Below are 14,938 nucleotides of genomic sequence, written 5' to 3'. Positions count from 1 at the left end.
TTCATGACAATAAACCTATATAATTTGAATTGTAAATTGTGATTCTTCGAGGGCTACATAAACAAAATCTGAAGTGATAAAAAAAATTACAATGCAAAAAAGTTTTTAATAAGCTAACAATCAAATTATTTTCTTAAAGAAATTGTTTTCAACCCAAAATAATTTTTTTTTTTAATTTTGGTTGAAAATATATTTTTTCTTAAAATATTTCAATAAAAAGCATTGCTATTAAATTTAAATAAAATTCCCAAAAATATTATTTTCTAGTTCCTTTTTAAGTTTGGTCAGTTATAATTTTGGTTAAATATTTTTTTTTTAAATACTTAAAATCCATATTTTTTTCTAGGAAAAAATAGTATGTACTTTCGTACATATTTATTCTAAGTACAATTAAATAATGATTTTACTTCAAAACAAGTTTAACTTTTCTCTAAATATTTATATTTTCCCGAATAAATCCCAAATAACGGTTTCCCGAAAAAAAAAATTATTTATTTATTTTAATTTTTAGTAAAATTTTGTCTTTTTGGTGGGAAAAATATTTCTCCTGATAATGGGGTTTTCTAATATATGGTAAGTTTATTGTAATATTGACCAAATACTTCTTTCTGAAAAAGTGTTGTTACCAAAATCTGATATTTATTATTCAAAATATTAGGGAAAGCATTTTGTCAAATTTTTGGTAGATATTTTGTGGTTTTAAATATTTATCTAAAATTGTGTGTTACAATTACAAGAACATTAAAAATCCGCTGAAATGCATATAACATCATTGTGAGTGGAGTACTTTTTAAGAAATATATTTTCCGTCGTCCTGAAAGGGTTAATTCACTACAACCGCTCCAGTTCAGCGGCAGTGGCTTTCCTACAGGAAATGTGAAATAAAAGAATCCGGTCTCACTTGAAAGACCTTTATGTTACATGCTCGATTTTGAGTGGTAAATAATGAAAAACCCATATTTTCGAAATATATTAGGGTGATTTCAAATAACAACATACTTTTCTTTTTTTGCGGGCTTAACTTGACACTTATTACTTTCTACTTACTGCTGCAAGTATAGCATTGACAAGTGGTCAGTAATACCATAAATTCTCATTACAAATACTCCCTCCGCAATTTTTTGTTGCCCCCCATGACCGTGTTGAGTTCAAAGCAGTCGCCAATAACTAACTGCAACATACATAGTTAAATTTTAATTATTTAATGTGCCGCCAACGTTTTTGACACTTCTCGGCTAATTGCAATAAATGAGTAGGCTAATGCCATAAAAACGTGTCGCTTGTGGTCACACGTCCACCGAGTATGTTTAATATTTAAATCAATGAAATTTTAAATTAATTAAATTGTCACAACATATCGTAAGGATTACATACTTATGTATATGTATGTGTGTATTAACGTATATTGCTTTCAATTTACCCGCAAGCACAAGCACACGCACACGCACACGCACACGCATACGCATACGCATACAAATAAACAAGCATTGGAATATGCAATTAACCGGATTTACCATTAACTAATGTGACATCAATATTTAATGCAATAATGCCAAATATGTGCAATTGTGTATAATCAAAGCGTAATCATGCGCGCAGTGATTCGAATAAAAAAATATGTTTGCGTTTAATTGCACTTGTATGTGTGTCGAACATAACGCATCAGTGTGGAGGGAGTTACTGAAATATTACTCATACGACATGTGCGACAATTAAGTTTATCAGCGCATTTTACACTTGGCAAGCAACGCTTTTGGCAACTGCAGCACGCCATCGATTATGAAAGAAGAGGTTGCAGAGTGTATGCTGCGGAAAAAATGAATGGTGCGTCATAAAAACGTAACGCAGCGCCTAATTACGGCAATTAAACCAACATCATGAATGCAAATTATGCCATTAGCTCACACACAAAAACGTCGCGATGGCAACGTAACAAAAAACCCAGACTGAAAAATGAATGAACGAGCTACAACTACGACGGCTCTGATGACTGACTGGCTGGCTGGCTGACTAGTTGACTGGCTGGCATGCTGCTTGCTTGGCTGACTGACTGCATTTGTGCCAAATATGACTTTTTCAAACAGTTTTACCACACAATATCGCAGGCAATTCGACTTGTGACTCAATAAAAAAAAGGCAAATATGCGCTTTACTCAACATTTATAAGCGCTTTTACGCCTTTGTTTGCATATACATACATACATACACATAAACTTCAATGCGAACGTGTAAGCGACCATTATGTTCTCTCATTGCTCCCCTCCTGTGCATGTACGTATGTATGTATGTAAGTATGTTTGTATAAGTACGCACGTTGATCGCTCGAGTTAATTTGCTGCAAAGATAAGCGCCTTTGGTTGCGCAGTAGAGCAGCAAACGTAAACGTAAACGTAAACTTTCACCAAGCCAACAGATACCATTCCCACTCACTCACACGGCACCGTTTTTTTGCGTTTTGTCTAATTTTTGTTGCTTCTCTGAATAAGACATATGTACACACATACATATCTATGAAAGGCGAAAATTTTCTTCAAATGCTGCCGATTAGAGTTTCGCCGAAATGCGCGAAAACTTTTCCTTTAAATGGCTGTGCCAAGTAAATAACAACAGCAATTAAATGTTGACAAGCAGGATAAAGTTGAAACCAAAGGGAGTGACTTAGGAGTGGCACAAGGAATTAAAAAATATTAGCCAAAAAAAAAACAAAAACTTATAAAACCTGTGCATACGTACTTTGGCGTTTAAAATGTTTTAAGAAGTTGAGGTGTTGCAGCAAAAGACTAAATTTAGGTGTAATATCTGGGTGGCCACTGTGGCTGCGTGGTTAGAGGTGTGTTTTACCACTTCATAAAGCCTGCGCTTGATCTCTGGTTTGCGCAACATTTAAATTAGAAAAATTATGGCTAGGAGCGGTCGGCCCTCGACAAGCAATGACAAACCTCCGATAGTGTATTTCTGTCATGAAAAGGCTTCTCATAAAATTCATTTCTCGTACGGAGACGGCGTAAAATTTTAGATCCACTCGAAAAGAGTTACCACCTTTTTAAAAACTTTTGTTGAAATTATTTATAAAGTTAATTCATTTATTCCCATATTGGCATCAATCGTAATATTTTTAAAAAGGGTCCTATTTTTTGACTACAAGTAGAAGAGTTGCCGCCTGTTTAAAAATCACATAAAATTTAATTGAAGTAATTAGATAATTGATATAATATTTCAATTTGGGTGTCAGACGAACGAGATTTAATAAGGTTTTACTTCGAAAATATTTTTAAAAGGGTTGCCACCTCGTTTAAAAGCTGAATTGAATTAAATTATGCACAAGTTATATGGAATATTAAAATATGGGCGTCAAACAAAGGAATATTAAGAAATTAGTTTGGATATTTAGAATATCTCTGAGGTGTTTCGTATAGGGTTGCCACCAGTTTAAAAAGTTAAATAAAAATCATTTAATAAAATAAATAAGTTATCAAAAGTTGTGTATCAGTCAATAGGCTTGGAAGGCTTTATTTCAAAACCATATTTAGCAGAGATGCCACGTATTTCAAAAAACTAACTTATTTAGTTCATCAGTTAATTGAAATATGCATCCCAATGTTATACGAAAGAGATTTAAAAATATTTTAGTTTGAAAATTCTTTTAAAACGGTTTGCCACCTGTTTGAAACGTCGACTTTAATTAACCTATGCACAGGATATCTATATGATATATTTTAATGTGAGTGTTAAGAAATCTTTAGTTTGAATATTTAAAATATTTTTAAGGTGTTTGAAGAGGTTTGCCACCAGTTTGAAAAATTAAATTCAAATAATTCAATAAGTTAAATGAATTATTAAGAGATGTGTAACAATCGAAATGGGTTTGGAAGTGCTATATTTAAAAACTATTTTGAGGTGGGTTGCAACGTATTTAAAAAGTCAATTTCAACTTAATTCACCAGTTAATTGAAATACTATGTATCAAAATGTCAAAACGTGTGATTAGGGTTGCCACCTATTCGAAAAGTCATAACTGACTACGTAGCTAATATGCGAAGGCATTTTGTAAGAAGGTTGTCAGACCTGCACTGTTCATGCAAATTTAAAAAGCGAGTTGCCAGATTAAAGAGCTTGGCCTGTAGTTGTGCAATATTAATTTATTTTTTGAAGCTATATCTTTTTTTTTATAGGTATAGGGTGATTTAAAATTAAAAAAAAAACCGAACCGTGCGAGACTTCTCTCCACTCAGAAACGGCTTGACGGGTTTCGATGAAATTTGGCAAAGGGATCGCTTATAACGGTGTCAAATATTTGGAATACTTTTTGGGGTTTTGAAGAGGGGTGCCACCTGTTTAAAATGTTAAATTAAATTTTAGCGCTCTGACGTCATGCGGGTAATAGAGAAAGAAGAAGTTTCACTTCAGCGTGGAATCAACACACCACATTTTTTAACCCTACTAGTGGATCAGGGTAAATACTGGCATGTTATGCATCTACATGGAGACTACGCCAAGGACTAACGGTTTTGAGAATTTGTGAAGCTACGTTGGCGATCGCAATAATACTCAATGAACGGTCGTTTTATGTTGCGATTCTGGAAGGAAGCGTAAACTGCTGCGTTAACGGGTTTGAGTATGCATCCCATTTAATTTGTACTAAAATCAAATTCTTGGACCAATATGCTCATAACTCGTATAATCAACCGAGGATATCGGAATATTAACAATTTTGCGAAGTATACTTATATTTAGACACAAAAAGTGACTGCAGTCAAAAACGGATACATTCATCTACATATATTACAGTCCAGATAATGACAGATATCAGCGAGTAGAATATCAAAAAATATCGGCTTTTATACAACCCAGCACTACTGAACGCTATTTTATGGCGCGTCAATTAGTTGCATGGCATTTCGTTAGATGCTTGTAGCAAATCACCTAATTTTTAGAGCTACAGCAAAAAGTTTGAAAACCCAATAAAATTGGAAAATTTTACAAATTTTTAGTAATTCAACGGACAGCCAACCAACGAAATTCAATTTTAAATACCAATTCATATAAACCATTCAGAAATTCGGCAGCAATGGGATGTGGTGCTACCACGAACGAACTGCGAACAAATAAACTCAATTGTATGGCTGCTGGAAAAAACACATAAAGCATACAAATGTGTGTGTGTGCATTCCAACACATTTAGCACATGCACCCTTGCAGTACAAACATACATACATACATGCATATACACAAATATATTTGTAAATATCGATCTGAATGCACGAGCGGATTTAGCTAGCCACCTCTATACATCCATCCATACATACATAAGGCATACGTGCACATATACATATTTACAGTGGTGATTGCCACATTTGCAGTTGATTGAATTCGTAATGTAACCAAATTATTTTCACTTGACCACCTTTTCAATTTCCGTGCGCAAAAATGTTCATTGTGGTACACCTCTATGTATGTAGAGCTGGCGTGGCATCGTGAATGGTGAATCGTGTAAAACGTAATGAAATTTACCACACGACTAGACAATCGAATGCATTCACTTGGAAGCGTATTGAATTTGAGGATACATAGTTGCTAGATGGCATCTGCTGGTCGGCAGGTTTGTTTTCGTTTTCTTTTTTTGTAGCTCTGTGTTTTAATGTGTTTGTAGAAAGCGGTTTGCAGGTGTGTGATTTTTTGTTTGAAACTTAAATGAAGATGGCCATTGTAAATGAAGAACTGAGAATGGAGGAATCGGCTTAAATTGAATTGGAGGTGATAGCAAAAACGATATGAGAGAATATTAAAAAACGGTAGCTAGATGCGTTTCTCAAACGTGAAAAGTAAGAATCCGAAAAACTATGAAACATTTTTTGTTCACAAATTTTGAAAGTTTACGAAAAGCTTCTAAATTTGCAAAAGTTCTTTGTTCCAATCAAACAACAAAATGTTTTCATATATTCTTCCAATGAATTTCAAACCAAGCTTTTACATATGCGTTGCTCCAATCGTGTAATCGATAAAGACATGATCGTCCCAATTTTTTATATTATGCACCAATTGATCCAATTAAAAAAAAACGTGTTTCTTCATATTCCCATTCGCGCAAAATATTGCGTTTAAATTATAATCGAAATAATATCTGAGGAAATTTGAAAATAAAAAAAATAAAAACAGGTTCATCCAGCGCCTTCGTCTTGACTTGTGGGCTGTGTCGGAGCCACAGCTCCTAAACTTAAACATCAAATACGTGATATTGTTAAGAGCACATTCTTGCTAACAACTTTAAATGAAATATTCGTTTTAATTGTATTACATTGAATTCAGTAAATCAATGGGAATACAAAATATTAACTATTAGCAAAAGGGAAGCAGATCCGCATTAACTTCAATCATATGTGCCATCAGCTATTAAGTATATGCCATGACGAGTATCTTTTATGAGTACATATTTGACCAGCGCCATCTGCCACTACTTCGATTCGTTTTTGTTTCGTTTTGTACTGCAGAAATTTAGATGACTTTTAATAGTATTTTAAGTCCCGCATTAATATTCGTCTTCGTGTTCGTGGTCGTCTTGGGAATTGTGTATAAGTTAGCTAAATTCAACTTTTCAAACAGGTGACAACCCGGCTAAATATACTGATTTTACAAATTAGTAAATCTTTTCCGTCTGACTGAATTCAGTTGAATTCCATTTTTGAAATACATGGCAACCCTCCTAATTATAGTTCAGGAATAAAGCCTTTTAAATGCACTTCACTTGATACCGAACTTCTGAATAATTCCGTTAATTTATCAAATAATTTGATTTTAACTTTTTAAACAGTTGGCAACCCACTTTAATATTATAAATGTTTAAAGCAAGGATTTTTTACCACTCCTTCCTTTGACGTTCATATTTTAATATTTCATATAACTTACGCAAATTTTAATTAAATTCAACTTTTCAAACGGGTGGCAACCCCATTAAAACATTTTAAAATAAATCTTTGTTAAACCTGTTTTGTCTGACACCCATATTTTAATGGATATTTAAATTGGCTATTCCCTTATTTCAAGTTGAATGTAATTTTTAAAATATGTGGCATTCCTCCTACATGTAGCCATTTTGTTTGATTCCATATTCTAGTAATTTACTTAACCTGTATACATTGAATTGAAATTTTTAAAGAGTTGGCAACCCTGCTCATAATGTTTCAGACCAAAATCTGTTTTCGTCTGACACCCTAGTTGACTTCATTTAAGTTTAACTTGATTTTTCAAACAAGCGGCAACCCTTCTACATATAGTTTGAAATGAAGCCTTTTCAAAACTATCTCGATCGATACCCATAATGTTGATTAATTGATTTAACTTCTTAAATAATTAAAATTCTATAATGTTCGAAAAAATATAACGATAAAATATAACTTGAATTGTTGATCCGCTATGCTCTTCGGAATGTTCTCTATCAAATGTGACTACTTTTTTTTAATTCTCTTCAAACTTTGAAAAATTGACTCATGGCCGCCTAGATTGTTCCATTCACGAACAGAACACATATCATTTTTGTGTTTGCACCCATTTAAAAATTCATGCAAATACCCGTTAATTTCCCACTTTAAATATTTATTTTTATTCGTCGGTCTCTTGGCGTCTTTTGTCCACACATTTTTATATACTTCCGTCTCCTGTCAATTTCGCTGTCATAGATATCACTAGTCATGCTACCGATATTCTGAGTGCATTTCATTTAAGTAGTACAGAGCTGTCAAGTATTTCGACAGTATACACAGAAACCTGTGCAACAATCTCACAACTTTCTGCATTTTAAAATACATATTTTATTTTCCGTTAAAAATGGTGTACTTTTTTCCGTAAGTTTGCAACCATCACCAACGTGACAGGATATTAAAAGTGGCAATGATGCATTATGAGAAATGAGGTTGGCCACTTTCACGCAAACTCCGACACGAAAAAGTCGCACATATGTACATATCTACTCACAGACACATTGTAAATAGTATGTATGTGTATGTATGCGCCCACATATACCGAGAAGTGATCACATCAACATCATAGCAAAATACATATATTTGTATATGTTTACATATAACGAATCCTTCGACTTTAAAGCTCACATATCTACATTCATACATATGTATGTACATACATCAGCCTCTATGTTCACACTCGTATATTATTGACAGAAGAGGATTTTTTTTTTTTTGTGCGCTATTCATTTGGCTAGCTACTTACGATTTCCTCTGCTCTGAAATACGTATTTATTATTATTTTTTTTTTACTTTTATCTGGTCTCAAGTATTTATGTAAATATCGGCATTAAAAATCAGCTCAGCCTGTAGTTATTATTTTTCGTAAATAAAAATTATCTTGTATAATATTGCCGGAGAAATTTTTTTTTGCATCCAAATATTGATTACAGTGAGGGCACGTACTTGTGTATTTATGTATTTTTGTTATTCAACCGTGTAAACAACCGAACATCGACGGGTAGCAATTGCGGTAATTCAGGTATTCTTATTTATTTTAAGCTCAATAGTAGGTTTTAAAAAGTTGCAAACTCAATTCGCTTTATTTTCCCCCAGAAAATAGTAATAATTTTTGTAATAAAATTAAAGGAAAGACTACTTAATGCGCATCCGAATATAAAAAGCCAAGGATTGAAAAATTCTGTGTGCGTTGGAAATGAATTCCCAATTTTCCTGTTGAGAGATGCAATTATCGCGGTTTATTGCCATTCAAGTTACGGGCGGAATGCATTTCTGAAGTAGCACAATGCGTAATAAGTATGAATATAAATTGTGAATATTTAAATGTTAGCGAAGCGTGGTATTGACGCGGTTTCAGGATTGTTACGCTCAAAGAGAAGGTAGATTGGGGGTTGCTTCCACGATAAGAACAAAATTTCCGCTATAAAGGTGTCATTATTTTTGATATTTTTATATTTTTTTCAATTAAAAAAATCGGATATTTTCACTTGTTTTCTTTAACTAAATATGTAAACTAGGCTTTACTTTGTTAATGCAATACAGTTTAAATATATTAGGAAAGAATAACAAATTTAGGAATATTTTGGGATTTTTAACTTTTTGATAAAATTTCAATATTTAAAAAAGGTGATCCTTTTATACGGGTATTTTTTATCTGCAATCCCCCAACTTACCTTATCCATCGCAAGGCAAGCACCTAACGGTCCCGAGAACCTGATACCTTTGGCAGGCGACGTTTGTCGAGCAATACGGAAAGAGCAGTGCAACCCTCGAATAGATTCAGGGAGCCAGGGAGGCTTCACCTGGGAAGGCGAAATTTGAATTCATGTCACTCTTACAAGCTTTCCGAAAAGATTTCAAATTAAACCCATTTCGCCTTTTTAATTTTTTATTTGTACATTTACAGTATGACATGAGACATTTTGCTTATCCTGGCACGTCGTATGCTTCACGCTCTCGGATTAGAAAGCTCCGCTGTCGACCAGAGCACAGTGGATCTAAACTGGAATTTAATGTTCACAATTCATTGGAACCTTAATTTTTCAACCAATTTGATTAATCTATTTTTAATGAAAGCTTACAAAATTAGCAAGACCCCAATTGAGCCCGAAATTTTAATTATGATATTCTTATATTACATTTTTTTAGCGCAAAATGCGGAAAAAGTAGCAGTTAAAAAAAAATCGATTTTTTTCCAGTTCATGAAAAAGGAAATCACAAAAAAAAATTCAAGTGTAAAAAAATTTCACCAAAATAAAATTTGTTTTTTGTTTTTAGTAAAATGTTGGGTGTGCAGGTTTTTAGATCGTTTAATTTTAGTATAATAAAGTGCAAGTTGCAAGTGGCTAAGAGTTCGCGTTCATTTTTAACACCTTTGCAACACCGGAGGTTATTCTATCTTGTCGCCATGCGGCATGTTAAACGACATCAGTCAAAGTTGTCCGATCGCTCTCTCTCTCTCTAGGATGTTCGTTACAGTGCTTTCATTACTTCAATGAGAAGAAATATATATTCTCAGTTCAGTCTAGGTGAGCGTAGGGCTCTAATTCTAACTGGCACCATCAGAGCAAATAAGAATACTGCATGTTTCTGGTATTTATAGCACGCATACACAATTAAAAGATAATGTTTATGTGTATCGAAACGCTGATATTTATATTTATATATTTAAAATAGAATTATAAATTTCATGGCCCATTGATATTATTTTTTGAAATATTTCAATTCACCTAAATAATAGCCAACTTTTTTGACTTGGTCCGAATGGCTGAATAATAATAAAATGATAAATAAATACATCGACCCCTAACCGCTAAAAAGGAGTAGGCGATCTTTCTTTTGAAATTTTATTTTTGATGCAGAAATACTCCTAGAGAATATAGATGCATTTTTGCTCAAAAGAAAGGATTTGAAAAAAAAATAAATAAATTTCGCTTATTTACCTCTGTTTGGCGGTTAGGGCTCGATATATTTACACGAGAATTGTAAGTGGAAATCTCTCAACACAACTCGGTAAACTATTTGCTTATAAGCATTTTTGAGCCTGAGTAACCAGTAACAACAATTTAAAGCATGTTTTAATATATACACATAAGTATGTAGATTTGATGCTGTATTTTATTCCATATATTTTGGTTATTAATACTTAATTTGTGCTCAAGTTTTCAATTAAAAAAGCAGTCAAATATGTAGTCGTATACTTTGGATTCGGACAATCCTTTTTTAAAACTAAAAGTGGGGATACCTGCGTTTTACATTTTTATTTCAAAACACTAAAATAAAACTTTATCAATTAACAATTGTTTTTGTATTTTTTTTTTTCTTCTTAATTACAGAAAGATTTGTACGTGAGTAAAGTTGATCCGGGTTCGCCACGCGCCGAGCGTAAACTTTCAGCCGCGACCGCGCCATCGATGAAAACAAAGTGGCTGAAAGCATTTAGAAGCCTAAAGCCGGCTTCCGGTTCAGCACCAGCCGATAGGTGAGTACAGTTGAAGAAACTTTAGAAAAGAAAATAACCAAAAACTAAAACCAAAGCGCACATAATAACTACCTACAAACATGAAACTTACCTACGTAGGAAATATTATTTTACATTGGGAAGAACTAACCAATACATATATATAATGCATTTATCTACTATTAAGAAATATAAATATTTATATTAATTTTAAATTAAAAAACTAAGTTACGTATGTTTAGCGTAGAAATAGGTATTGTTAAAATCAAGTACTTAAAATAAGCATATGTGACCTGGTCTACGGAAAGGGGGCTTAGGTGTCAAAAAAATCAATTTTCACTTTTTGGTTGATTCGGATGGAAGATGAGATGATTTTCACTTTTAACAGCTTTTTCACAGAAAACTTTTTTCGCACGTAAGCTCCCTTTTCGTAGACCAGGTCACATATTTAAATTTTAAATAAATGAGAGTAATTTAAGGAATAAATGAATTATATAATAAGCTACTATACTAAGTAAGTGTTTTGGTACTATTTTTTTATATATAATTCTATGTATAAGTATGTAGGGCTAGTTCAGCATAACTGAACAAATGTAGGAATGTTTAAAAGATAAATACAACATATGCAAGTTAGTGAGTACTCTGATTTTATTTAACGATAAATAATTTTGTCAAGAGCGAGAGTTTACATGTTACTGTATTTTCTGATGACTTAGGTATAGGTACATATTTTTATAAATTTGCATACGTAAAAAAAAAGAGTTTTAGGTCTAGAACATAATTTTTTTTACTCGCTTGGCACGTATAAGAAATGCTCAAATATCATAAAAATTCTAGTAAGGGACGTATCTTCACTTATAGAATTTTAAGAAAACTTAGAAGTAGTCAACTGACTTTAAGAATACTGAGGAAAAGGAGGGTCAACATTTTGGGGTTGATTTTTACTTTATAGGCTTAATGTCAATAAGTATAGACTTAACAACTGTCTGGGCATTTGATGGGTGGTCTGTCCAAAACATAGGATTACAGAGAAAAATGCAACATTTAAAAACGTTGCACATACTTATGGTTTTCAATAATAGATACCACTATGAAGCTTAGAAACCTCACTCACTATATTTCATGGAACCATTTTCAAGCTCTTATAAAGCGTAGGATTGCTTTTATTCCTACACCCGATAGTACCGTGAGAGAGGTAAAGAATTGCTTACCTAAAAATCTGGCTCTGTTCTTAGCTAAGGCTGGGCAACTGCACAAGAAGAGAAAGATTTTACTTCACTAGGCATTTCCAATTGGCGTTAGTCGGCACAGAAGCAGAGAAACGACGCTTAGGAAATTACAGCGCCAATTTAGGAGAAGAATACGAAGTTTGCAGGTTACAATTTCCTGCAATATGTTTATGTCCGGGGACCTATATATATGAGGCTGACCTTGATGGCGGTGCTAATGTCATTTAGGGCTGCCAGGCACTCCTTGCATTCTTTGGTCTTAACATTATCGCATTCATTGATTTGAAGCCCGCTTGGCTATCTGAAAATATATTTATTGTTTTCTTCGTTACGGCGTACATATTAGGGTAGACAGCTACCTCCTTTATGGCTAGAACTTCTGCCTTATAAATGCTAATTCCTCAGAGAAGACTCCATTGCCCACCCTTTTGTCTAGAAGGTGGGTTCAGCTACAGAGTAGTCGATTTCTTGATCACTTGGTTCGATTCCTCAAACAAATATAAAGATTTACATTACACAGAATTCGATACAACTTTCAATAGAAACAATTAGCCTTCTGTCAACTTTTGCCCACTGTTTTGGCTGCCGCTTAAGTTAGGCAAATTAATCAATTCAAATTCTTGGGCTTTCAGCTCAGTTGAATAAGCTACCGTGGCTGATGTGTCCTTACACGATAGTAGAATTTTAACTGACTTACTTGGCCAATTCTTCTTTCCACTGTTCGCATTGCTGGGTAGAAGCCCGACTGTAAAGGCTCTATATTAAAACTTTACAATCGCTTTTGGATAGTGCGTATTTTCTCTAATATGCCCTGCCTCATAGTTCGATGCTTTAAACTCTTAAAAAAGGGTGATGTTCCACTTTGTGCTCTTTCAAATGAAAGGTTTAACTAACTATTTAAGGAAATTTTTACAAGAAAACATGTTATGAAAACTGCCCTCGGTAAGCGGCGCTAGCTCTACTAAGTCCACACACAAGTCGTTTCTCTCGGAATGTTTTACGGCTCTACAAGATGGAGTCTAAAGTCACTCGGTTATTGGTTAGTGTATTCTGGCATTCTAAGGGCATGGTCAACGGCCTCTAAACCAGCCGCTGAAAGTTGAAAAGGTCAAAAGGCAGTTAGAGATTTTGTAAGACCGTTTACTACTGCGCATTAACGAGGCCAACGAGGCAGAGACAGATACCTCGTTTAGTTAAATAAAAGTAAAATGTAACACTTTTCTGGGTACGTTGTAAGAAAACTCACTCTCGTAATTTCTAGGTGTTTTGCGGGGTTCATATATATATATATATATACATAACTGCGACTAACACAACCGATATCAAAGAACTGCTTGGGAATTGTAATTTAGAATAAAAAATTATTTTAACGATATGATTCCAGGAGTACTATTTGTTGGCAACTTTGCATGTGCACTTGCTGCATAAAAATTGTCTACTCTATGGAAAAAATTGTAAATTATTCAGATAGTTGCATTTTCTAGTGACTCATAGAGTGAAAGCTGCCGTGGCCTGAAAATTTTAGGCTTATTGCTGCAAAATCATCACGCCACTATCCACATAGATACTAACACACAGACATTCACATTAAATGATTTTCCCAAGCGGCCGATGAGCACTTGCACTGATTGCAGCTGGTTGTGGCAGCGTCAGGGAAATGCAAATGCAAGCTGTAAAAGTGCTGAGAAAATTGAAAAAATTTAAAAAATAAAATAAAATTTTAAAAGAAAATCATAAAAATATAAAATATAAGTAGATATCTCTGGGAAAAAAATTCAGGAAAACCATATTTTTACAAATACACACGCATACGCGAACTCACCAACATTGGCACACACAAGTGCATTACTTTGATTTGCAGAATATTTTATGCTTACACATCATGGGCGCGGGCCTTGAAAAATGCAAAAATGGCAGCATATCGATAGTTGAAAAGAGCTTTTCACCCACACAAATAACGTGCTCTATATATACTTGGCTAAGTCAGTATATGTTTGCATAGTATGTATGTCTGTCTGTATGTGCGACAAATAACATACTTACATATGTTTGTGTCGTCAATATGTATTTGCCCAAATGCTGTTTTTCCTTATGTAATCGGTGGAATGTGAATGGGAAATTATTATTTTTCACCGCTACCGCTTATGCCGCGCTTGGCGTCTGCAGCTGTTGCGGCCCGAAACGTCATTGCTGTTGAAGTGAAAGATTTTCGAGGAGATGCATATTAGGGTGGTGCTTAAAATATCAACATTTCTCCAAAATTTCTCAATTAAAAAAACAACTTGTAGGAGTCGCTATTAGGGCATGGAAAATTTTAATTCTTTAAATCGCACGAAACTTTGGCTTTGACCAGCTATAACTCAGCAAATGTTGGTCCGATAAAAATAAGTGGTATATATGACGCGTATGTAAATTGTCTGATTTGACTAGTCAGTTTAGTCAAAAAAAAAATCTTACCCGAAAACACTAAAACTGCAATAATTTCAAAAAACTGCTAAAACAAAAATTAAAAATATGCACTTTGAGCTCAAGAAGTCGTCACTAACTTTTCCCTAAACATGAGTTTATTGGTAATTTTTCAAGAAAAAAGTTATCTGTTAACCAGTGTTATAGAAAAAACAATATAAAAAATGGTTCAATTAGTCCAAAAAAATAACTTAAACAAATTACACTCTTTGGAGCTTAATAATGCATGATGAATAGATTTGGCGAATCGAATGTATGTATGTGAATAGTCTTCAATAAACGAGTATGTCCAGTTAGCAGAATAAAAT

General features: G+C 33.6%; 1 protein-coding gene across 1 annotated transcript in view; it reads left to right on the top strand.

The window, feature by feature from the left end:
• Window positions 1-14,938, top strand: part of LOC118743776 — a 452,583-nt gene that overhangs the window by 248,624 nt on the left and 189,021 nt on the right. The window contains exon 10 of the mRNA XM_036476540.1: window positions 10,811-10,956. Within this exon, the coding sequence (XP_036332433.1) occupies window positions 10,811-10,956 (146 nt within the window). The remainder of the gene's footprint in view (window positions 1-10,810; window positions 10,957-14,938) is intronic.

This window comes from Rhagoletis pomonella, unplaced genomic scaffold (assembly GCF_013731165.1).
Source record: "Rhagoletis pomonella isolate Grant_MI unplaced genomic scaffold, Rhpom_1.0 Rhpom_scaffold_00007, whole genome shotgun sequence".
Taxonomy (NCBI): Eukaryota; Metazoa; Arthropoda; class Insecta; order Diptera; family Tephritidae; genus Rhagoletis; species Rhagoletis pomonella.
This window is presented reverse-complemented; position numbering and strand designations above follow the sequence as displayed.